Here is a 23,727-nt window from a genome sequence, read left to right as displayed (position 1 = left end):
TCTCCTTTTTTCTGTCTTCCTCCATTTTTAATACACAAGTTACATTTTGCTATCAACCAATCCAAAGGGTCCATAAACAAAAATTGGGAGTTTTGAAAAATTTAAACCAATGTGCGAAATTTTTCAAGAGGCAAGTTGTCTCAAGAGTGACAACTCATGCAAATACCTGTTCAATTCATCCACCATCTTTTTTATTTTACATTACTAACTTTCCACAATCACTTTCAAAGGATCAATGCTTGCTTTGTTAACACTTTCCTTACACATATATTTATTGAAGCTCCCACCATCTGTTTTCATACTTCAGCTAGTTCCCTCTCACTGATTTTTTTTCTGTCCTTAATGATATTTTGGTTGTTCGTTGCTTTTTTAAAAGGCATTCGGTAGAATCATCTCATCTATAACCTTTGTTTACACAATTATATGTATTTTCTGTAAATTTGATACTATCTTTAACCTTTCTCATTAATCATTAATGGTGGGTCCACCATTTTTTTCTTATGTATTCAGTTTGTACCTATTCTGTGTATACTGAAATATTCTGCAATTTCTTAAATATCTGTTGCTCTATCTCCATTGTCCTGTCCTTTAGCATAATTTGCCAACTTACTTTAGCTAGCTTTGCTTTCATGCAATCATAACTGCTCTTACTTTGTTTTGTTTTTACAAAGGTCTCTGAACCATTCTCTCTCCATTAAACAGATGTAAAATTCAATCGCATTATAGTCACTGCTAACTGCGGGCTTATTCGCTATGAGATCATTATTTCTTCATATATTGTTTCACAATACCAGACATAATCGAGCTTGTTTACTGGTTGGTTCCAGAAATGACTTCACTTGGTGAAGAAGCAGCGCTCTGAAAGCTTGAGATTTCTAAACCAACCTGTTGACTTCTGACAATATTCAGAAACAACATACTTTTAAAAAACAGAAAATTGCAGATGATGGAGATCTGAAACAAGTACAGAAATTGCATCTGTAAGGAGAAAGCAGAGTTAACATTTCAAGTTTAGTGACTCTTCCTCAAAACAACATACTTTTGCCAAGCTTCTTTCATGAACTCAAAAATAACTTGCTCATTATAAACAAAATTTGTTCTTTAAACAAGTAAAACAACTGGTTAACAACTGAGCTATATTATGCAATTAAACTAGATCCCTTAAACCTAAACAAACACATTTACACAACAAACAGGAAAATATAGTTTTACAAAGAAGGCATGGTGCTTTTTTAAAAAGAAAGCAAAAGCAAAATTGAGATGGGATATGTTTCGGGCCAAGACTATGAACTCAAAAGGTTAAAACGACTTGCCTCAGTAACCTACTTTCTATTCAAGGAGATTGAAACGTTGACAGCCATACAGTGATGTAAAATCTTCAAATCAGATTCAGTTCAGACCTAAAGTCAGTTAGGCTTGGGCTTCTGAAAAGTAGTTACAGTTCAGCTTTCAGGGCTTTTGAGCTAATCAGAGATACAGATATTTGGAACCTTTCTCAGTCTAAAAATAGGTCACTGAGAGAGACCTATTCATCTTGTCAGTTGTAAGATTTCCTCTTGCTGCTTTAAAGACAGTTTTGCAAATGGCATGCTTTGGAAATATTCAATTTTCAAGATAAATTTTCAAGAGAAAAGTGAAGTGAATATTTAATTTAACAGTTGCTGAAAAATGTCGTATTAATTATTGAAATAAATAACTGAAAATACAACCACCTGGAGTTGGATTTTCTTTAGATTCCAAACAATGTCATTTCTATTATACACTTGTTAAAAAAATTGACATTCCATCAGTTTGCTTAACTTTTCATGTTAATAACGGTAGCATTTCACTCAAAATATAGTCAAATCTAGTTGAGTTCAGGGCCAACTGATTTATGTCTCCACGCTGAGCCAAAAGGCAAGAAACCTGAATGTATAAAATGACAGAACAAGTGTGTTCAGACTGGGAACTGCAGATGCTGGAGAATCCAAGATAATAAAATGTGAGGCTGGATGAACACAGCAGGCCAAGCAGCATCTCAGGAGCACAAAAGCTGACGTTTCGGGCCTAGACCCTTCATCAGAGAGGGGGATGGGGTGAGGGTTCTGGAATAAATAGGGAGAGAGGGGGAGGCAGACTGAAGATGGAGAGAAATGAAGATAGGTGGAGAGAGTATAGGTGGGGAGGTAGGGAGGGGATAGGTCAGTCCAGGGAAGATGGACAGGTCAAGGAGGTGGGATGAGGTTAGTAGGTAGATGGGGGTGCGGCTTGGGGTGGGAGTTGGACTGACCTATCCCCTCCCTACCTACCCACCTATATTCTTTTCTCTCCATATTCGGTCCGCCTCCCCCTCTCTCCCTATTTATTCCAGAACCCTCACCCCATCCCCCTCTCTGATGAAGGGTCTAGGCCCGAAACATCAGCTTTTGTGCTCCTGAGATGCTGTTTGGCCTGCTGTGTTCATCCAGCCTCACATTTTATTATCTTGTGTTCAGACTGTAAATGGGTTTACACTGGAATAGAAGACAATGGCTCAATATGAATTTAGTGTAAACTGGGATGTACTTTCCGTATTAGGTCACACAGAATCTGCTGCATGTACTGTCCAAGTTTAGGAGAGGTTAATACTAACTAACAATAAGCACTAATTTAGAATATCATCAATCATTCATAACAATTTTTAAATTTTTGTCAAATTGACTAAATTGTGTTCTAGTCCTGTTTATATATACATTTCAATGTTTGTAATTTTTAATATAATTTCTCTGCAAAATACACATGTTTTATAGTTACCTTGTCACTTCATGACAGATATTTCAAAGGATACTGAGAAGAAGTATTATGTGGGACTCCGCAACAAATTGAGCTTGGCTGCTCCCATGGATATAACTCTGCAGAAATAATGAATTCAAATATCATAAAAATGAGACAAAATTTTCATGAAAATCAATAACAAAGCTTGTATCTACTTTGATTCTTCCAAAATATAATTGCTATCTTTGAACTTAAATAGTTTACATCATGGATCTGGATCATCTAAATATGTATCAATATAGATGACCAAATTTTCATGAGCATGTTTTTAATGCAATTTGTTAGGAATTAATTGGGATCTATGATTCCTACAGCATTGTGAACTCTTGCGGTAGAGACAGAGGTTCAAATTCTCAATTTGACAACATTTGGGCAAAACATGGATGAGTTCAGTGGTTCCAGCAAGGATTGATGCATCAGTAATCACAGGAGAAAGCAATGCTTCACCAAAGCACCTTCTGTCAAATGTGGTGAAGCAAAATTTATGGTAATTGTGCGTAGTTTTGTCAGTGAAAAGGGAAATATCTATTTTATGCTTAACCGAAAGTCGAAAACATTAATTACAACACAACCACAGATTAAAATGACTAGAACATTTATAGTTGTGAAATAATAGTGTTTAAAAATATGTAAAATTAATTATCATTGAAACAAAATTAAATTAGATACACATTCAAACAAATAAAACTTATAACAGAATAATGAGTTTAGTTCCTAAAGAAATTATTTATAAACTCTCCGACTGACATTTGTATAATTTCTCCACGATAAGGGCCAGATTATCCCATTGGCACTGGGAGTTCGGAGATGCACTAATCCATGATTCATGCTTGAGTAGAATGTGGAGGGAGGCAGGATTTTCACAGGGTGAGGGTCTTTCTTCGAGACAGGTGAGTCTCCCAATCAGAAGCCAGTTTGGGGGAGCAAGATGCAGGTAGGACAACGAGGAAGTGGAAAATACGCTGATTCAAACTGGCAGCCATTGGTGTGAGTGCAGCTTATGATTTTTTTTTAAAGGAGCATCATCATCAAAGAAAATTTGGAACCAGGACACAGGATTGGTCAAGTAGGCATTTTCATTAAAATCTCATTACTGCTTAGTAGATTTAAAAAAAAACTTTTTTGTCAAATTTTCACTGTTAGGTTCCTTCAAGCCAGAAATTGTCTACTGTGCATCAGGATGATGGACAGACCAGGTAGGCTGCAGTTGTTTGCCTTATGGGAGAAAAGGCTGAGAGGGGATTTGACTGGGGTATACAAAATTCTGAGGGGCATTACCAAGGTAGATAGACAGAAATGTTTCATCTTAGTAGATGCGTCAATAAATAGACGGCAGTTTTAAAGTCAGGAACAGGAGGTTTAGAAGAGATTCGAGGAAAGCATTTTTCACTCAGAGGGCAATGGGTATCTAGAGCGTGCTTCCTTAAAGGGTAGTAGAGGCAGGAACACTTAAGACATTGAAGAAGTATTTAGATGAACATTTGAAAGGTCATGGCATTGAAGGCTACAGGCCAAGTTCTGGAAAATGGTATTGAAATAGATGAATGTTTGATGAACAACACAGACATGATTGGCCAAAGGCTTCTTTCCATTCTTAAAAATGCTATGGTTCTCACCATGAAAACCTCATCACTTGAGCAAACAAATAAAAAGCTAGATATGTAATTTTTCTTAGAACGAACTCCAGTGTACAAGAGATTCTTGAAAACAAACAGCAAAGGCAGCAGCTGTACAGGTTACTGCTGTACAGCAGTGGAGGCTACTTTCTCTGTTTGAATCACAGCCCATTTGGTCACTGCCCTTTGTCTGTCTTCATCCTTTTTAAAGTACCATTGCTTTGATTTTTTTTCCCCCCAAAGTTCCAAAATAATGTAATAGCTTATAAAACAGTAATTACTGCTCCTAGTATTCAAGGGCATTAGCTCCAATGCAGAAAATACCTCAAAAAAGGAGCAGCGGTTATAGTAAATCTTTTTCCCATCCTCCATTTTGGATTACCCAGAATCCTAAGTGATGGGGACACAGAAAAGAGTTGGAAACATTTTTTACTTGGAGAAAAAAATGCAGTAGATTCCCTTGGGGTCAATTTAGGACCATAGCTTTTTAAAGATATATGTAAATGACCTGCACTTGGTGAAAGAAAAAATGATTTCAGATACTAGAAAGCTTGGTGATATAGCAAACATTGCCAGTTATGTCCCAAAAAAGTCTGTCATTAAGGTATATTTTGTGACATTATCATTAGTTTTAAGTAACATGCGGTTTGTTTCATAACAACTCTGTAATTGCAAAGAGGTTAGTTTTTTTTAGAAAGTGACCTATTTTAACTTGTCCTAAGACATCTGTGATTTAGTGGATATGATTACTGTATAAAAGATTACTGTCATGGGCCAGCAAATTTAAATAAGGAAATAGATTGCTCGACAAAGTCACTATCATGTTTGCCTTACTCTATTACTATTGGGTTATCAAGTCGAAGGACTAAATTCCAAGGAGATATAAAAGTCAAAAATCTGTAGATGCTGGAAATCTGAAGTAAAAACTAGCTATGAAGAAAGGTTGAGTAGATTAGGATTACTTTCATTAGAATGATGGAGATTGAGGTCTATAAAATCATGACGGGTATAGATAAGGTGGAAAGCCAGAAGCTTTTTCCCAGAATGGGGGACTCAATTAGTGGGGGTCATGAGTTCAAAGTGAGAGGAGGAAAGTTTATGGGAGACATGTGTGGAAAGTTCTTTACGCAGAGGGTGGTGAGTGGCTGGAACGCGTTGCCAGCGGAGGTGGTAGATGCAGACACGTTAGTGTCTTTTCAGATGTATCTGGACAGGTACATGGATGGGCAGGGAGCAAAGGGATACAGACCCTTAGAAAATACATGACAGGTTTAGACAGAGGATCTGATCAGCGCAGGCTTGGAGGGCTGAAGGGCCTGTTCCTGTGCTGTAATTTGTTCTTTGTTCTTAGTTCCAATGCTGGAAATGCTCATTTAGACAGTATTAGTGGAAAGGAGAGGTTGGCCACATTGACCGTCCATTAACAGTCATCATACTACAAAATTCTAACTCTGTTTCACTCCATAAATGCTGTGTGACCTGCTCAGATGTTTTGAATATTTTCTGTTTTTATTTTAGACATTTTGGTAGTTCATACAAGGAATGAAAGTTGGCCACTTAAACAATTAAAATCTTATTTCATGTGTAGTATATATCCAGTAGATTCTGATAATACTTTTGGAAAATTATACATTAAAACTGTAATGTCCAAAGCTAACAAAGAACCATGGAAATATTGAAAGAATGACCATTCCAATTAAAAAAAAACACACCTGATTATATTTCTTCACACAGATTCAGTGAAAGATACTGACAATGAGAAGCTCTTCCAATCAGGCTGGCACTTCTACAAATTTATTTCCATTTTCTTTTTAACTGCACAATGACACCACTACAGGCCCCCCAACAACCTATTTGAACCTAACATAAACACTATGAAATGAGATTGTTCCTGAATACTTCATCAAATCACTAAAAGATAAGGATGGAGTTTGCAACATACAGGATCCATTCTGAAAGAATTAAGAAGTTAAAAGGGAAATTATGGCTCTTGCTGTGGTTTACAAATTACCAAACTCTGAAAGTAGGAAAGGTAGATCAACAAACTCTCACAGACATGTTCAAACACATAGGGCAATGATACTCAAATTAATTCTTAGTAATATGGGACAGTTTTAATTGTCCCAAAATATATTGTAGCTTAAAGTGGGAAAACATTTAATAATGCAACCAAGATTGCAGGTCATGAAAGCAATATTGCTTAATATGCTTCTGGAAATTAAATAACACCATCGGTTGGTAGAGAGTAAGAGAACAGTCACAGAATAGTGACCACAAAGTTACTGAAGAGATAAAGGCAGGGTTGCTGGATTGCAAAATGTGAAAATTCATTCAGTGGATTAAAAAATGATGTGCATCAACAAATCTTAGCAGAAAAATTATCAAACAGATCAACAAGTCAATCATGGGAGGTACATTACATTTAGAAGTTTGTCAATAAAGAGACACTGAAACTAAACTAACACTTAGATACTTACATCAACTATACTAAAAAAATCTTGAACGTTAGGATATGGTCTTCCCATTTGCGCAATGTTCGGGAACAAGGAGCAGTGACAGTGAGACAGATAAGGGGAATTGGAGGGTCAGAGTATTGGCCTTTGTGATTATTTAAGGTACTCTCAGCCTACTTGTGTAAAAGGAGGTCTGTGGAGTGGGTGAGCAAATTGACTACTGCACTGTGTTACAGGAAGCCATTCAAATGGCAGAGCAACAAGAAATGTGGTAGTAGTGGGTGATAACATTGTGAGACAGATTAGTACTATTCGCAACGCCAAAAAGAAAGAGTTCAGATAGCTGTGTTGCCTGCTCAGTGCCAGGATTCCAGGCATCTGCTCAGGGCTGGAGAGGAACACACAGTAGGAAGGGCAGGATCCAGTGGTTGTGGTCCATGTAGGTATTAATGACATAGGTAGAATTAGGAAGGAAGTTTTGCATGGAGAGTATGAGGATATAGGCACTAAACTAAAAAGAATCTCGAAGTTATAAATTCTGGATTATTACCTAAACTGCATGCAAATTGGTACAGGGTGCATAAAATTGAGAGTGGGCCTATGACAAGTATCTCAAACTTATGAAAAAAAAGGCAATATATCAATATGAAAGCTGAAGCAAACTGGAATGCAAAGCTTGGGGATAGATACAGACACAGACAGAGATAGGCATAGAGGCAGACAGTTAAGGGGACATTTCAGAATGTTCAGAATAAGGTTATTCCTTCTGTAAAGAAACCTTCTGACAGAAGGACTATTTCTATGGTTGACTAAAGAAGTTAGGGAAAGCATCAAACTTAAAGAAAAGGCATAACTATGAAAGGTGAAAGGCAGGTCAGATGAACAGACAAAATGTAAAGAACAGTACAGAATGACTGTAAGATTAATTGGGAGGAATAAGTTAGCATACAACAGGAAGCATGCAAGATATGTTATAAAAAAGCAAGAATCTCTCCAGATATTTCTCAAGGAAAGGAATAAGTGAGGGTTAGTCTTCTAGAAAGTGAGAATGGGAGTTTTCATAGATAATAAGAAAATGGTAGTTGAAATGAACAAATAGTTTGCTACTGTCTTCACTATAGAGGAAACAAAAATCATTCCAGTAATAACTTTAATATAAGAGATTGAAGGAGAAAGGAATTTTAGTGAAATTTCAATCATGAGGGAAATGGTGTTCGGCAAAATGATGAAGCTGAGGGCTATTAAGAATTTGAGTCCAGATGGACTTCATCCTAAGATCTAAAAAGAGGTTGCTAATGAGACAGTGGATGTTAATTTTCCAAACTTACTAGATTCAGAACCAAAAGAACTATGGATCCTGAAAATTCGAAACAAAAACAGAAATTGCTGGAAAAAGTCAGCAGGTCCAGTAGCATCCATGGAGAGAACTCAGAGTTCATGTTACAGGTCCAGCGACCCTTCTTCAGTACAAGTAACAAAGATTCTTTTCTGAAGAAGGGTCACTGGATGAGAAACGTCAACTTTGATTTCTCTCCACAGATATTGCCAGATCTGCTGATTTCTTGAAATGATTTTTGTTTCCTTTCACTAGATTCAGGAAGGATTCCATCAGGATGAAAAGTAGCAAACAAAACTAATCCTATTCAAGAAGGGAGAAGGGCAGATAACAGGAACCTATAAGCCTGTTAGCGTGATGCCTGTCATGGGGAAGGTGTTGGAATTGATCATTAAAGATTACTGTGCACTTCGAAAAAAAACTAAACGTATGAACATAAAAATGTATGAAACTGGACATTTGATCCCTTGAGTTTGTTCCACCATTCTGTAAGCTCATGGTTGATCCAATTGTGTTCTGAATTCCGTATGGAGGGGTTGGCAGTGCAGAAGTCAAAGATCGCCCAGCTCAGGATTCATGGTGGGGGTGGCAGTATGAAGACGGACTCTTTCAGCTTGATCTTTTTATTCTTAAAATATTTGAATAGCACTGAATTGTGGTGACAGTTCAAGCTTTTCACTGTATGCTAATGTGTTGTTACTGGTAGAGTACAAGTGACAATAAATCATCATTCATTGATTCCTTAATCCCCTACGATCAACATTTTGTCAGTTACCATTGACCAGAAACTCAACTGGGCTAACCATATGAGATAGCAAGAACTGCAGATGCTGGAGCGCAGAGCTGGAGGAACAGAGCAGATCGGAGGAGCAGGGAAGTCATGTTTTGGGTTGGGGTCCTTCTTCAGAAATGGGCACAGGGAAGCGAGCTGAGAAATATATAGAGAGAGGAGAGGTGGGACTGGGGAAGGTAGGTGAGATGGTGATAGGTGAGTGCAGGTAGGCAGTGGTCAGGATTGGTCAGCAAGGCAGGAGGAGCAGATAGGTGGGAGGGGAGATGGACAGGTTGTGTCAGGTCAAGGAGGTGGGGATCAGAGAGAGGGTTAGTCATGGGATGAGGACGGGGGCGCGGAGATTTTAAAATTCGTAAAATCTATGTTTAGGCCATCAGGCTGTAGGCTCCCAATGTGGAATATGAGGTGCTGCTCCTCCACTTTACGGGTGGTGTCATTGTGATACTGGAGGAGGCCCAGGATGGACATGTCACCCAGGGAGTGGTTCAGGGAGTTAAAATGTTTGTGATCAGAAGCTGTTGTCGTTTGTCGTGTACAGTGTGCAAATGCTCTACGAAACGGTCTCCGAGTCTCTGCTTGGTCTCACCGATGTACAGGAAGCCACATCGGGAGCAGCGGAAGCAATAGACCAAGTTGGCGAATGTGCAGGCGAACTCATCTGATGTGGAAGGTTTATTTCTTGCCTTGAATGGTGGTGAGGGGAGGATGCGTAGGGGCGGGTGTAGCACTTCCTACAGTTGCAGGGAAAGGCGCCGGGGTCGGTGGGGAGTGTGGAGCAGATGTGGGAGTCACAGAGGGTACAGTCCCTACAAAAGGCAGATGGGGTAGGGTTGGATTATAGGTTGGTGGAAGTGACAGAGAATGATAGGTTGGATGCGGAGGTTGGTGGGATGATATGTGAGGACAAGGGGGATTCTGTCTTTGTTTTTGTTGTGGCTAGGGGAATGTGAGGGCAAAAGTGTGAGAAACACAACAGATGCGGTTGATGGTCTTGTCAATTATTGGATGGGGTAAGTTATGGTCCTTGAAATAGGAGGAAATCTGGGATGTGCAGGAGTGGAACGCTCTGTCTTGGGAGTAGACTCAGCGGAGGCAGAGGAATTGGGTTTAGGGGATCACGTTCTTGTAGAAAGGTGGGTGAGAGGTGGTGTAGTCCAAGTAGTTGTGGGGGTAGGTGTCTTGAAACAGATGTCACTTTTGAGGTGGTCACCAGAGATGGGGACAGAGAGGTCCAGAAAGGAGAGTGAGGTATCGGCAATGGTCCAGGTGAACTTGAGGTTGGGATGACAGGTGTTAGTAAAGTTGATGAACTGTTCAAGCTCCTTGTTGGAGCACGAGGCAGCATCGATACAGTCATGAATGTAGTGGAGGAAGGAGTGGGGAATAGTGCAGTGTAGCAGCAGAAGAGGGGCTGTTCCACGTATCCTACAAAGAGGCAGGCGTTGCTTGGGCTCATGCGGGTGCCCAAGCTCACTCCCTTAGTCTGTACGAATTGGGAGGAGTTAAAGGAGAAGTTGTCAAGGGTAAGGACGAGTTCTGTTAAGCAGATGAGGGTGTAGGTGGAGGGGTACTGGTTGGACCTGTGGGAGAGGAAGAAGCGGAGGGCTTTTAGGACATCTGCGTGGGCGATACAAGTGTACAGGGGTTGGATGTCCTTAGTGAAGATGAGGTGTTGGGGGCCAGGGAATTGGAAGTCTTGAAGGTGGTGGAGGGTGTGGGTGATATCCCAGACATAGGTAGAGAGTTCCTGGATTGGGGGGGGGACAGAGTCAAGGTAAGCAGAGGTAGGTTCAGTGGTACAGGAGCAGGCAGAGACAACGGGGTGGCTGGGAGTCAGGTTTGTGGATTTTGGAAAGGAGATAGAAATGGGTGGTGTGGGGTTGGGGAACAATGAGGTTGGAAGCTGTGGGTGGGAGGTCACCTGAAATGATGAGATGATAAATGGTTTGAGAGATAATCGTTCGGTGGTCAGGGGTGGGGTCATGATCATGAGGGCGGTAGGAGGTGGTGTTGGCTCCTGGCCTTGGTGATGTAAAGGTCAGTGCGCCATACCACAACTGTGCCACCCTTTTCTGCATGACTGATGGTGAGGTTAGAGTTGGAGCAGAGAGCTGCATGTTCCATGGGAGAGAGGATGGAGTGAGTGAGAGGTTGAGGCGATCAATGTCTCAATGGCAGTTGGAGATGAAGAGGTCGAGGGAGGGTAGGAAGCCTCTGCGTGGTGTCCAGGAGGATGGGGTGTGTTGGAGGCAGCAGAAGGGGTCTATAGAGGGTGGGTTAGACACCCGGTTTTAAAAAAGATGCAGAGGTGGAGGCGGTTGAAAAAGTGCTCAACATCCAAACATGAATGGAATTTATTAATGTGTGGACAGAAGGGAATAAAGGAGAGTCCTCTGTTGCGAACTGACCGTTCGTCCCAGTGATGGTGAGATCTGAGGAGATGGTGTAGACCCAGCTGGGCTTGGGTGTAGAACTGGTAGTAGAGTTGGAGTTGGGTGTCGGGGTAGTGCCATCACTGGGGTCAGTGTCTTTGGTGCAGTGGTGTTGTCATTGGCGGCGATGGGAGTGGTGGTGTTGGTGTGGCAGCGTAAGCGACATTGTCATCCTTGATGTTGGCAGTGGGAACAGCATTGGCGGCATCAGCGATGGAAGCGGCAGTGTCTGCGGTATAAAGTGGAGGCAACAGAAGTGAGGTGAACGGCAATAGCCGAAGTGGCATCAACGGGAGAGGCGATGGTGACCACATGGTTAATAGCACCAGGCACATTGAGGGGAAGGTCCTGGATAGGGTTGAGGACTTCGAGGGTGGAAGACGCCTGTGTTTGGTGGTAGGCACAGGTGAGTTCAGTGTAGTGGTAGTTTTTAATGTCAGATAGGGTAGAGAAACAACATTGGTTGAGGTTGTGGATCCTGTGCAGAATGAAAAACAGAAGGGGTTCTTTGTAGTTCTGGGAGAGGAGGGGTCTGCGCTGGGGTAGGGTTGATTGTAGTGCCAGAAGATGCCAGCACATTGCTGAGAGTGTGAACTTGAGGATCCTTTCAGAAAACTGTTTTTGGAGGCTCTGGATGTTTTGTATGTAGAGGTTGTCACGGTTAGGGCCAAATTGGGATGGCCTGAATGTAGTCTGGAGTCCACTGAGGATGATCTAGTTCCGTAACGCTAACTCGCAGGTACTGAGAAAGGAGATGTGGCTGTAGCATCTTGTTTGCTTGAGTATGTGGTTGAAGAGTTTCAGGGCAAAAGAGATTACCAGAGGATTGCAGTGGGAGAGAGATCCACTGAGGTCTTTCCAGAGGGAGGAGGATTTCTTCAAGGTGGGCATCCTTGGAAGAGGCTTCGTAGTGGGGTTACAACTCACTGAAAAATAGCAACAACTGCAGACACTGGAGTCAGGAATAACATAGTACGGAGCTGGAGAAGCACAGCAGGCCAGGCAGCATCAGAGAATCAGGGAAGTTGATGTTTTGGGTCTGGACCCTTTTCCAGGAATGGCCCAGGGAAGGGAACTCAAAAATAAATGGAAAGGAGAGGTGGGGCTGGGGAAGGTAGGTGGAATGGTGATCAGTAATCACTACGATTACTGTGGTTACTGTGGCAGGTCAGAGGCTAGGAATATCGTGGTGAGTAACTGACCCCCTAACTCCCCAAAACCTGCCCATCATTTACAAGGCCCGAGTCAGGAGTTTAACGGAGTACCCCGGCCAGCCTGGAAGAGTACGGACCGAACAACACTTGAGAAGCTTGACCCCCTCCATGAAAAGCAGTCAACTTGGCTGACATCCACTGCAGCATGCACCATCAACAAGGCGCATTGCTGAAATTCATCAAAGTTCTTCCAGATGCACAAGAAAACAGCATATATGAGGACAGGGGCAGCAGGTGCATGGGAACACCGCCACCTTAATGCTACTCACCATCCTGACTTGGACATTTAAAGCTGTTCCTTCACTGTCACTGGGTCAAATCCTGAGATTCCCTCCCTAACAATGTTCTGAGTCTACCTACAGCATAAGGATGTCAGCAGGGCAAGGTAGCAGCTTTCATCAACTTCTCAAGGACAATTAGCATGGCCATACAACATGGCAACAGGCCCTTCAGTTCTATTTGTTTATGTTTGGTCAATATCTCTCCAATCTTTTTTTTATCCGTGTACCTGTCCAAATAACTTTTCAATGTTGTAATTGTATCAATTTCTACCACTTCGTCTGGCAGTTTGTTCCATGTACGCACATTAATAGGTTATCCCTCTCACTTTAAACCCTTGCCCTCTAGTTTTAGACTCCTCTACACTGGAGAAAGGACCTTGGCTATTCACTTTATTGATTTCCTTCATAATTTTATAAACTTACATAAGTTCACCCCTCAGCCTCCTACACACCAGGGGAAAAAAAGTCTCAGCCTATCCAGCCTCTCCTTTTCACTTAACCCTCCAGTCTCAGTGACATGCTTGTAGATCTTTTTTGTACCCTTTCCAGTTTAATAATATCCTTATTATAGCAGGACAACCAGAAGAGTACACAGTACTCCAAATGTGGCCTTCCCAATGTCATGTACAGCCGTAAAATGATGTCCTAACTCCTGCACTCAATGCGCTGGCTGATGAATGCTGGTCCAAGTGAATTTACTTTTTTCAAAAAAGCTTAATTCATCTGCATCTGTCTGCAATCATGAATTGTGATGGAAAATTAAAGAACTAACAGGAGGTGGAGATCCGACAAATATCCGCACCATCAACAATAGGGGAGGCCAGCACATCAGTACTGTCACGTATTTCTCTGAGCTACTTGTATTCATCTTCATGCCAGAAGGGCTGAGTGAACACTCCATCATGGCCTGAGGATCACAGATCTTAGTCTTCAAACACTGACCTCATCGCAGATGGTATTAAAAAAACCTGAAGGCACTGGATACTGCAAACATTCAAGCAATAGTACTGCAAATTTGTGCTCCTTGCTGTACCCCTGGCCAAGCTGTTCTACTACAACTACAAGAATGACAATATGGAAATTTGCTAAGATATTTCCTGCGGCAAAAAACAGGACAAATTCAATCTATCCTAGTACCGCCCTATCAGTCTACTCTTGATCATTAGCAATGTGATGGAAAGTACAACAGTGTTATCAAGTTGCACATGTAAAGAAATAATCTGCTCCCTGATGCTCAGGTTGGATTCTGCCTAGGCCATTCGACTTCTAACCTCATAACAGCCTTGACCCAAGCATGGATAAAAGTGTTAAATTCCAGGATGAAGTAAGGGCTGATGCAAAAATATCAGGGTAGCATTTGACCAAGTATGGCATCAAGGCCCACTAGCAAATTTGAAAGCATTATCCAGGATAAAATGGTTCACATTTCGTGGGAAGAAGGTGACATCTCATTCACCATCTTCAACCCCCTCACCATAAACACACACTAGAAGTGCTATGTAGGATTTACACCATGCATTGCAGTAACTCACCAAGGCTCCTCTAACAGGGCACAAAGGATAGTGGTAGAAAACTCTGAGTGACTGGAGGCCAGTGTTCAATGATGTACCAGAAGGATCAGTATTGGGACCTTAATTGCTTGTTATGTACATAAATGATACAGATGGAAAAATTGCAGTAATATTAAGCATGTTTGCACATGACACCAAGATTGGAACTTGCTGTTGAAGGGTTTAAAGAAAACGAGGCATTTTGGACTTTAGGGACAAAGAATAATTTAGGTTGGTACAAAGAACTGAATACACAGATCCCAATGGTGGATGAATGAAAAGAAACAAAATGTGACACACAAAATAAACTGCTTGGGAAGACAAGTACCACGATGAGTAAAGTCGGTGAATTATTCACCTGAAATAAGCCAAAGGGAGCAGATTATAGCAGGCAGTGGAGCATCAGGAGACAATGTCAGTTTTATATCTAATCTTTACTGGCTACTTATATAATTTATTTGAAACTCAAGTAAAATCTAGACCACACAATTAGACTTGGAGAACGCATCAAGACTAAGGCAAGATCTTTCAACAGTAATTGAGTCTTATGGTCTTTAGGTTGCTCTTCTAGAGAGAGTAAAAGTTTTACGTACAGACAGCTGCTAGAATTATGAAGAGAAAGCTTTCACAAAAATAGTCAAATTAGATAAGATCAATTGTTTAATTTGAATTTTTTGTTTTCCACACACTCAATTGATAGATTCCTAAATTTGGCATGAAGCTATGCAAATGTAGAATGTCTGCATTGAGCTGTATGATCTCAAGCTAGGTGTGCTACAATTATAGGGTCTCCAAGCACAAGATAGAAATAAACTAGTAAATCAGGATTCTCATTAATGTTGACACCCAGTAACTTCCACTGCAAAGCATACATGAGCAGATATTTAGTGATGAAAAAAATGAAATCTGACTGTGATAGCACCCACTGTCAAAGAACTCCTAAGAACACCAGAGGACTGCCAGTGCTTTAAAAATATCTCTGAGGGTAATCTTCAGAAGAGGTGAACAACTAAAACAGTGAAAGCAAAATGTCCTGCACTTGTCAGAGAAGATGTAGGCATAAATACATTGGATGAAGTCAATTGTTTAATATTGCTTTAGTCACTGCTATCGGCTATGCAAGACAATGAGTTTCCATTGTAGAAAATGTTGACTTAATTTCAGAATTTATATGATCCATAGTAACAACTCTGTAACATATCGGAGTGTTGAATCATTTAATGTTTGATCTATTTCACTTGCAATGCACATGCTAAGTGTGTTATTGGAGGATAAATTATTTTAATGAAAAGTGCACGCTACAGAAAGATCATCAAAATAATTGAAAACTTCTGAGTCTAGTTTGAAACTACGATCTGTGAATTTGTCCTCTAAATGCATTGGGAAGTGCAGGATAAATAAAGATTCTTGATTTATCCACTTGGACTAAGAAGGTCTGTTGTCCAAGCTCCATTTGCTTTGATTTGTATAATTTCTGGTCAAATTAATTTCTTTCACCTATCCATTAATTTCACTTTTTCCCTTTCTTTCAAACAAAACCTAAACTATACTTTCATTATCACTTGCCTTGATTTCTCCAATACCATCTTCCACAGTCTCCTCATGTTTACAAGGTCTCACCAGCTCTGAATGCTTCAAGTCTGGATCCAGTCACCTCAGTATTTTCAAAGTACAATTTGGGACCTAACATTCCACAATGTTGACTTAAATATTCTTATTCTTGCCTTTAAATCCTTCTGTAGGCTTCCTCTCTACAGCTTCACTTATCACATCAAGCGTTGTGTTCCTATTTATCATTCATCATCGTTAGAAATTAGTTCACTCTTTCTTATGCCACTTGAACCATTCATGGTCTTACTTTTCTCAGCAAAAAAAGGCATCTGTATCATCGCATTATTAACTGAGGAATACATCACAATAGATGTCATAAGAATAATAATCAAACACGATTTAACTTTGAAATGTTGGATTGGACTTTCATCTTAAGGGCTATAAAATTCCAGGATCCACAGACTCATCTTCAGACAAGGTGATTTGGATGCATTATTTAATTTTAGAGGAAGGAGAGATGCTGTTGAAGGCTGCAGTTGAGACAAACAGTCAAAAATTTGGAAGTAGTCACAGCATTGCCAGTTGTTGAGATTGGTAGTCTAAAAGCTCACCTTAGAGCAGTGGGATATTTTCTCAGTTATAGAAAATTAAATTAATGCCCTCTCGTTTTCAATCCCCGACCCTCAAACATACTGTCTCCGCCACAGTCACATTACCTCATGCCCCCAAGTAGCTCTATGGCCCATCAGGCCCTCATGTCAAAATGTATACCTCCTCTCCCATCCAATGCTCTCCCTTCCCTTAAAACCAAGCTAATGCTAATCGCCTGTCAGAGCCAGTTGAGTACTCAGGCCATACGCAAAGGTTGTTGTGAGAAATGAAAGGTTATGGCGTAGGGCGTAGCATATTAGCAAGGATAAAATATTTGTTCATTAATAGAAAGTAAAGAGTACGTGTAAAGGCTCTTTTTCAGATTGGCAAGTTATGATAAATAATATACCACAGGGATCAGTGTTACGGTCACAGCTGTTTAAAGCTTATTTAAATTACTTAGATGAAGGGATGACAGATATGACTGTCATTTTTTCTGATGATAAAAGGATAAGTAGGAAAGTAAGTGAGCAGGCTACAAAGAAATTACAAAAAGATATACAGAGGTTAAGTGAGTGGATAAAGATCCTGAAAATGGAATGTGGCAAAATATAAAATTGAGCATTTTGGCAGGAAAAATAAGAAAAAGTTCTCTAACTGGTGAGAGGTTGTAAACTCTGAGATGCAGAGAGATCTAAGTGTTCACATGCATGAATTGCAAAATGTCCAGATGCAGATATAACAAGTAATTTGTAAAACAAATAGAACATTATCATTTATTACAAGGGAAACAGAATACAAAAGTAGAGAGTTATGCCTTAATTATACAAGGCATTGGTGAGACTGCATCTGACATGCCGAGACAGTATTTGTCACCTAATTTAAGGAATGATGTAAATATATCACAGGCAGTTCAGAGAAGGTTTACTAAAATAATATCTGGATTGAGCAGACTTTCTTATGACAGAGATAGATAGATTCTTGATTAGTAAGGAGATCAAGAGTGATGGAGAGAAGGCAAGGGAAAGGAGTTGAGGAGCGATAGAATGGTGGAGCAGACTCCATGGAAGAAATAGCTTTAATCTACTCCTATATCTTATAGTCTTGAGACAATTTGATTGAAATATACAAAATCTCGGGGGATCTTAACAGGGTGGACATGGAAAGGTGGTATCTTCTTATGGGAGAACCTAGAAATAGCAGTGATGGTTTTAAAAAAAAATCAGGGTTGCCTATTTAAAACCGAGAGTAAGCAACATTATTACTCTCAGAGGTTGAAGAGAATTTGGAACTCTCTCCCTGAAAATGTAGTGGTAACAGAGTCCTTGTATATTTTTCAGGTAGAGATAGATAGAGATAGATAGATTCTTGTAAGTAAGGTGTTATAAGGTTTTAAGGGGTTGGCAGGAAATTGGATTTGAGTTTACAATCAGAAAGGCCATGATTTCATTCAATGGTCGTGCAGGTTCAAGGGGCAAACTGACCTACTTCTGGCCCTGAATCATGTTAGTAAGCAGTCAACCAACAAGGGTATGCAAAAACGAGAACACAATCTTGAATGTTAGACTTTATTCAGGAACTGGACAGAAGTTACCAAAAAAAAAGTTGGGAATTATACCAACAAACAATTCAAGAATATCTGTTGGTCTTGGAATGTGTCTTATTTAGGATTGTTAGAACCTAATATGTTCCGCCCTTCTGCATGAACATCTGCAGAAATTAGGCCTTTGTTGTAATTAGACAAAAACCTAGAGACAGCAATTTGTGGTGTATTCTCCAAGACAATGTTGTCGAATCAGATTGGGCTTTTTAAGAAAATTGTTCGTGGGACGCAGACATCGTCGGCTAGCCAGCATTATTACCCATCTCTAGTTGGTCATCAGGTGGTGAATTGCCTTCTTGAAGTGGTCCATCAGTTTCATTTCTTAGTCGAGACTTTGTAGCATTTGCCACCGCTGAGTGTCTTGCTGGGTCATTTGTGCGTCAACAACATTGCTGTAGGTCTGGAGTCACATGTAGGCCAGACTAGGTGTGGATGACAGATTTCCTTCCCTCAAGGACATTAATTAGCCAAAGCAATTAATAATGGTTTCACGGTCATCAGTAGATTCTTAATACCAGATACTTTTGCAATTGAATTCAAATTTCATCATCTGCCATGGTGGGATTTGAATCTGGCTTCCCAGATTATTAACCGACTTTCTGGTGATAACACCACTAATCCATCACCTACCCCATACTTGCCAACCAATCAATACCACTTCATGTGCAGTATAAATCATTGCTCCGTCTGAAATTTGATATTCTTATGTGTATCTTGATCAGTTGAAGCTTTCCCAGAGCCTATGTGAACTTGAAAATTAATTGAGGCTCTTTTTATACATTCTGTAAATAGGATCTTAACAAAGTGGTTACTTCTTACTTCATTCCATCAGCCACAATACATTCAACTTCAAGCAATAAACAACACATCCACTTTGGATTAATGGATCACAAAACTCATGAGGGAAAACTCAGAAATAATAGAGGGCTTCCAAAAGGCAGTGCTATCAGCACAAATGTGAATCTTGGCATTAGGAATTTTATTAATATTGTTGACAGACTAGTCAAGAAATAGGAGAGTGCCAAGGATAGAGTCTTAGAGATTTTTATCATGAAAACAGACCCTTTGGTCCAACTCATCCAGGCCAAACAGATAACATAAATTAATCGAGTCCCATTTGCCAGCATTTGGCTCATATCACTCCCAACCCTTCTTATTCATATACCCATCCACATGCCTTTAAAATGTTGTAATTGTACCAGCCTCCACCATCTTCTCTGGCAGCTTATTCCATACATGCACCACCCTCTGTGTGAAAAAGATGTCCCTGTGTCCCTTTTAAATCTTTGCCCTCTCACCTTAAACCTATGTCTCTAATTTTGGACACCCCTACCCTGTGGAAAGGACCTTGGCTACTTACGCTATCCATGTTGCTCATAATTTTATAAATCTCTATGAGGTCACCCATCATACTCCATCATTCCAGGGAAAGCAGCCCCAGCCAGTACAGCCTCTCTCTATATCTCAAGCCTCCAACCGGGGCAATATCCCTGTAAATCTTTTCTGAACTTTTAAGTTTCACTACATTGCAGGGGGATCAGACTTGAAAGCAGTGTTCCAAAACTAGCCCAATCAATATCCTATACAGCCGCAACATGGCCTCCCAACTGCGATAATCCATGCACTGACTGTTATGCAGGGGATATCAAGCCTCTCTGATAATTAAAACCCGAGACACGCAGAGAAGCATGCCTCAGCTTGTAAAATCTGTTAAAGGGCGCGTGGTGCCATAATGCGGATTCATCAGCCATCTCTACAATTCTTGTCGCTGTTTGAACTTTCTGTTCCTCAACATGAACTCTTATCAAGTGAGTTTTGAACTCTTCCAGCAGAATCATCTTTCTAAGATTCTCATGTGTCTTTTCTATCTTTAATACTCTCACCCATGTATTGAAGTTGCTATGTTTAATTCTTTCAAATTTGACATAACTCTGACATGGTTCCTTCCTTATATTTCTGAACCATTGTCTATATGCTTCTGGTACCAATTCGCAGGCGAAGTCATCTGTTTTACTTCTTCATATTCTCTTGATACCTCATCTGACAGTGCTGCAAACAGCTTACTAGCACTACCTAACAACTTGATCCGAATTAACATTACCCGCATGTCCTCTGGCCAGTTCATCTGTTTAGCCAATTTCTGATAGGAAATGAAAAAGGCTTCTACATCTTTTTCAATGCATTTTGGTGACGGTTGGGCAGATTTGTATATATCCGAACCAGGCTATTGGTTATAATGAACTTGCTCATCATCACTTCTATCTTGTACTTTTACCACTGTCATTTGAAGTCTTGTTGTGTGAATTTCCAAGTTCACCTTTTCCAACTCAAACACTTTTTCTCTTTCTTCTCTCTCAGCTAGGAGGCTTCTTTTCCTTTCTTGCTCTTCTGCTTTTAACCACGGTTCAAACTCTCTCTTCCTCCTTTCTTTCTCTAACTCCAGTTGTCTCATTTGAAATGTATATTTTTCTATCTCCACTGCACTTTACTGTTTCTCTGGTACACGTAAATGCTTGGCTAAGACCATTATAATTTTAGCTTTCCTCTGATCTCTTTCCTCAATCCCTAGTTAAACCCAAATTTAGTCTGTTTGCTAAGTCTAAAAGTATATCCTTCCCCTGACCTTCCAACTGTTTTTAGCAAACATGGGAAGCATCCTCAAATCCCAGAGCCTCTTTAGCAATGTTAAGAGCCATTTCTTCCAATTTTGATTTAACCAACCGCAAGGAACCAAACTTACATGGATTTTTCACTCTTCAACTAAGTTTTATTTAAAGATCTAGGGCACTAATTCTCAAGTCTTTTAAAATCTGCTGGCCTTTCAGACGCCAAATCTGTTCAAATCCATTCAGATACCATATACAAAATGGTCAGACCCTGGACTCAGGCCTCCAACCTGTTACGAAGGAGAAGTCAATCCCCCGCTGATACACCCAGAGAAGCTCGCTTTGTCTTGTAATCTGTTAAAAGAAGTGTGAACAATGGTATAAGCTTCCTCTCAGTCCTTAGTCTGCTACAGAGGGGCGGCTAAATGAAATAAACTCCCTAATACTCACTTTAGAAGCAACAAGTAACAATTTATTTATCTAACTCTAACAGCGATTAAATTAACAAAACTACTAACTAACCAAACAACACCTCTCAATTATTAACTATTTCCAAACAGAACAAAATTCTAATAGCATGCTATTCCAATAAATAAAAGTCCTGCTTACATCAACCAAGGTAATAAGACTAAAATAAATTAAGACTCAGACCCTCAAAACTACAGTTAGGATGCGTCTCCTGGAATGTTCCATGCCTTTTCCACCATTCTTCAGTCATGAATACTTTCTTCGTAAAACCCTTGTGTCAGAAATATTAGTTAAGAGTGCTGTGGTACCTTCTAGATGCAGCTTAATCAGGCAGTATAAAGATTTATGTGAGAGCCAGAGCTTTATTCCACCGATGGCAGTTCTGTGTTACACTGATTTTCAAAAATCCTGTTCTTGATGATGGGTCCATTTTCTTATAATAGGATTAGTCCTGGGTTGTCAACACCATCAGATTTAAGTTTAATTGGGTTTTGGTATCTAGGGCCTGGTTTAATAAAATGGCTGATATTCAAGCTGGTTGCCTTAATATCAGAACAAGCCTGAAACGTCAGCTTTTGTGCTCCTGAGATGCTGCTGGGCCTGCTGTGTTCATCCAGCCTCACATTTTATTATCTAAGTTACCAACTACACAGCCAATTGATGCATATGTTTCAATTTCAGAACTGTCTGGTCATCTGCAGCTGCTTGCAGACTTTTTATTTTAAATATCTCCAAGTTTAAAAAAGCACATCATCTCTTAAAGGGGCCATGTATTCTTCACCCCGACTCCCCTATCATCTTCCAACATCCTGCCTTCTAATTCACAAGCACTCTACCCAACCACGCAACATGACCAATAAAGGGAACTGAACTAAATGCGTTTTTCACTATCCTATCTGTGACTCCACTTTCAAGGAACTATGAACCTGCACCCCAAGATCTCTTTAATTGGTAACACTCCCCAAGGCCTTACCAATTAGTGTCCTGCCCTGATTTTCCCTACCAAAATACAGCACTTCACATGTATCTAAATTAAAGTCCATCTGACACTCCTCAGCCCAGGTGCTCATCTCATCAAGCTGCTGTTGTACTCTGAGTTACCTTTTTTCACTGTTCACTACACTCCCAATTTTGGTGTCATCTGCAAACATACTAACCACACTTCCTATATTCATATCTCCTTGAAACTAGGAACCTCACAAACATCAATTTTAATCTTTGAGTTTCCCTTTCTCTCCTATTCTGTACCAACATATTTTTAGATTTTTTTTGAGTTCCCTAAGGTTTAACTTATGAAGTGGTATTAAGTAGTAGTCAAAGTGTAAAAAAAAATAAATTGCCAAAATAAGTCTTTGTATTGCAACTGACGCATGAGGATTAGATGCTTTATCACTACACCTACTGTGATCAGAAGTTTTTTTTTGCTTTTCATTAAACTCAGAAGTAAGTTAGCCATTTCAATTATAGATAATCTCAAATATGACAAAAATAACTGTGATCTGGTTTCCCATCATTTTTCATATAACATGTGAAACCTATGCAGTGAAATGTTAATATCTACAATGCTTCTTTATCATGTCCTTCAATCCTATGTCTTATATAGTCCGGATACTTATTGTTAAACTTCTGTTCCAATGATATCATGAATATGGACTTCCGAGTGCATTTATTAAAATTTTAAGTCACTTGAAAAACAACACTGTAATAATGTAGAGGCTACATTTACCAAATATACACTGTTCGTAACTCTACTGTTTCCTCAGCAGCAAAATTCAAATCAACCTGTATGGATTATAAGCTTTTCTCACTTTCATGAGTGACATATTCTAAGAAGGAAATTTCTATTTCTTTCATCGCTGCGCATGATCAAATAATTACAAAACTGAACAGACATGTACAAATGTCCTTGTTGCTCAGCATTTTAGTAATAACTAGCCAACTATTAGATAATTGTTTGCTTAATTTCTGGATTATATTAAATGATTCCAAATATATCAGTATCATTACCACTAGCATGTAAATGAGAACAGCTTGTATGTTTTCTTGTTAATTAAAAAAATTGATTGACATTGTTTGTAAATGTTACTTGTTAAAAAACTAAATAAAACATACTAGTGATATATGATCAAAAAATTCTTCAAATGAGAACTTATTTCACTCATGAGGGCGACTTTTATAATTGGGCTGTTCCTCACAGAATACAGTCAGCATTTTATAGTTCCCTAGTGGGTAACCTATTTCGTTCATCTTGAAGCTCCCATTAAAAATTAATAATTATACTATCTTACAGGTATCTATCTTCATGGAAATTAAAATGTCCAAGTATTCTCTGTTCTGCTGATTGAACAGTTTTAGTTATTTATTTCCATTTGTGCTGTGAACCATTGTCTATTTGGAGATTGCCTGAGACTTCCAAAATGGATTTCTCTCAAGAGATTCC

At 39.7% G+C, this 23,727-nt stretch overlaps 1 protein-coding gene across 2 annotated transcripts in view; it reads right to left on the bottom strand.

Annotated features, from left to right (window-relative positions):
* Positions 1-23,727, bottom strand: part of tusc3 (tumor suppressor candidate 3) — a 405,732-nt gene that overhangs the window by 162,102 nt on the left and 219,903 nt on the right. For both annotated transcript variants that reach the window (XM_048544990.2, XM_059651455.1), the window contains exon 7: positions 2,807-2,870. In XM_048544990.2, the coding sequence (XP_048400947.1) occupies positions 2,807-2,870 (64 nt within the window). The remainder of the gene's footprint in view (positions 1-2,806; positions 2,871-23,727) is intronic.

Source organism: Stegostoma tigrinum, chromosome 1 (assembly GCF_030684315.1).
Source record: "Stegostoma tigrinum isolate sSteTig4 chromosome 1, sSteTig4.hap1, whole genome shotgun sequence".
NCBI lineage: Eukaryota > Metazoa > Chordata > Chondrichthyes > Orectolobiformes > Stegostomatidae > Stegostoma > Stegostoma tigrinum.
Note: the sequence above shows the minus strand (reverse complement) of the source record. Positions and strands in the feature narration are given on the sequence as shown.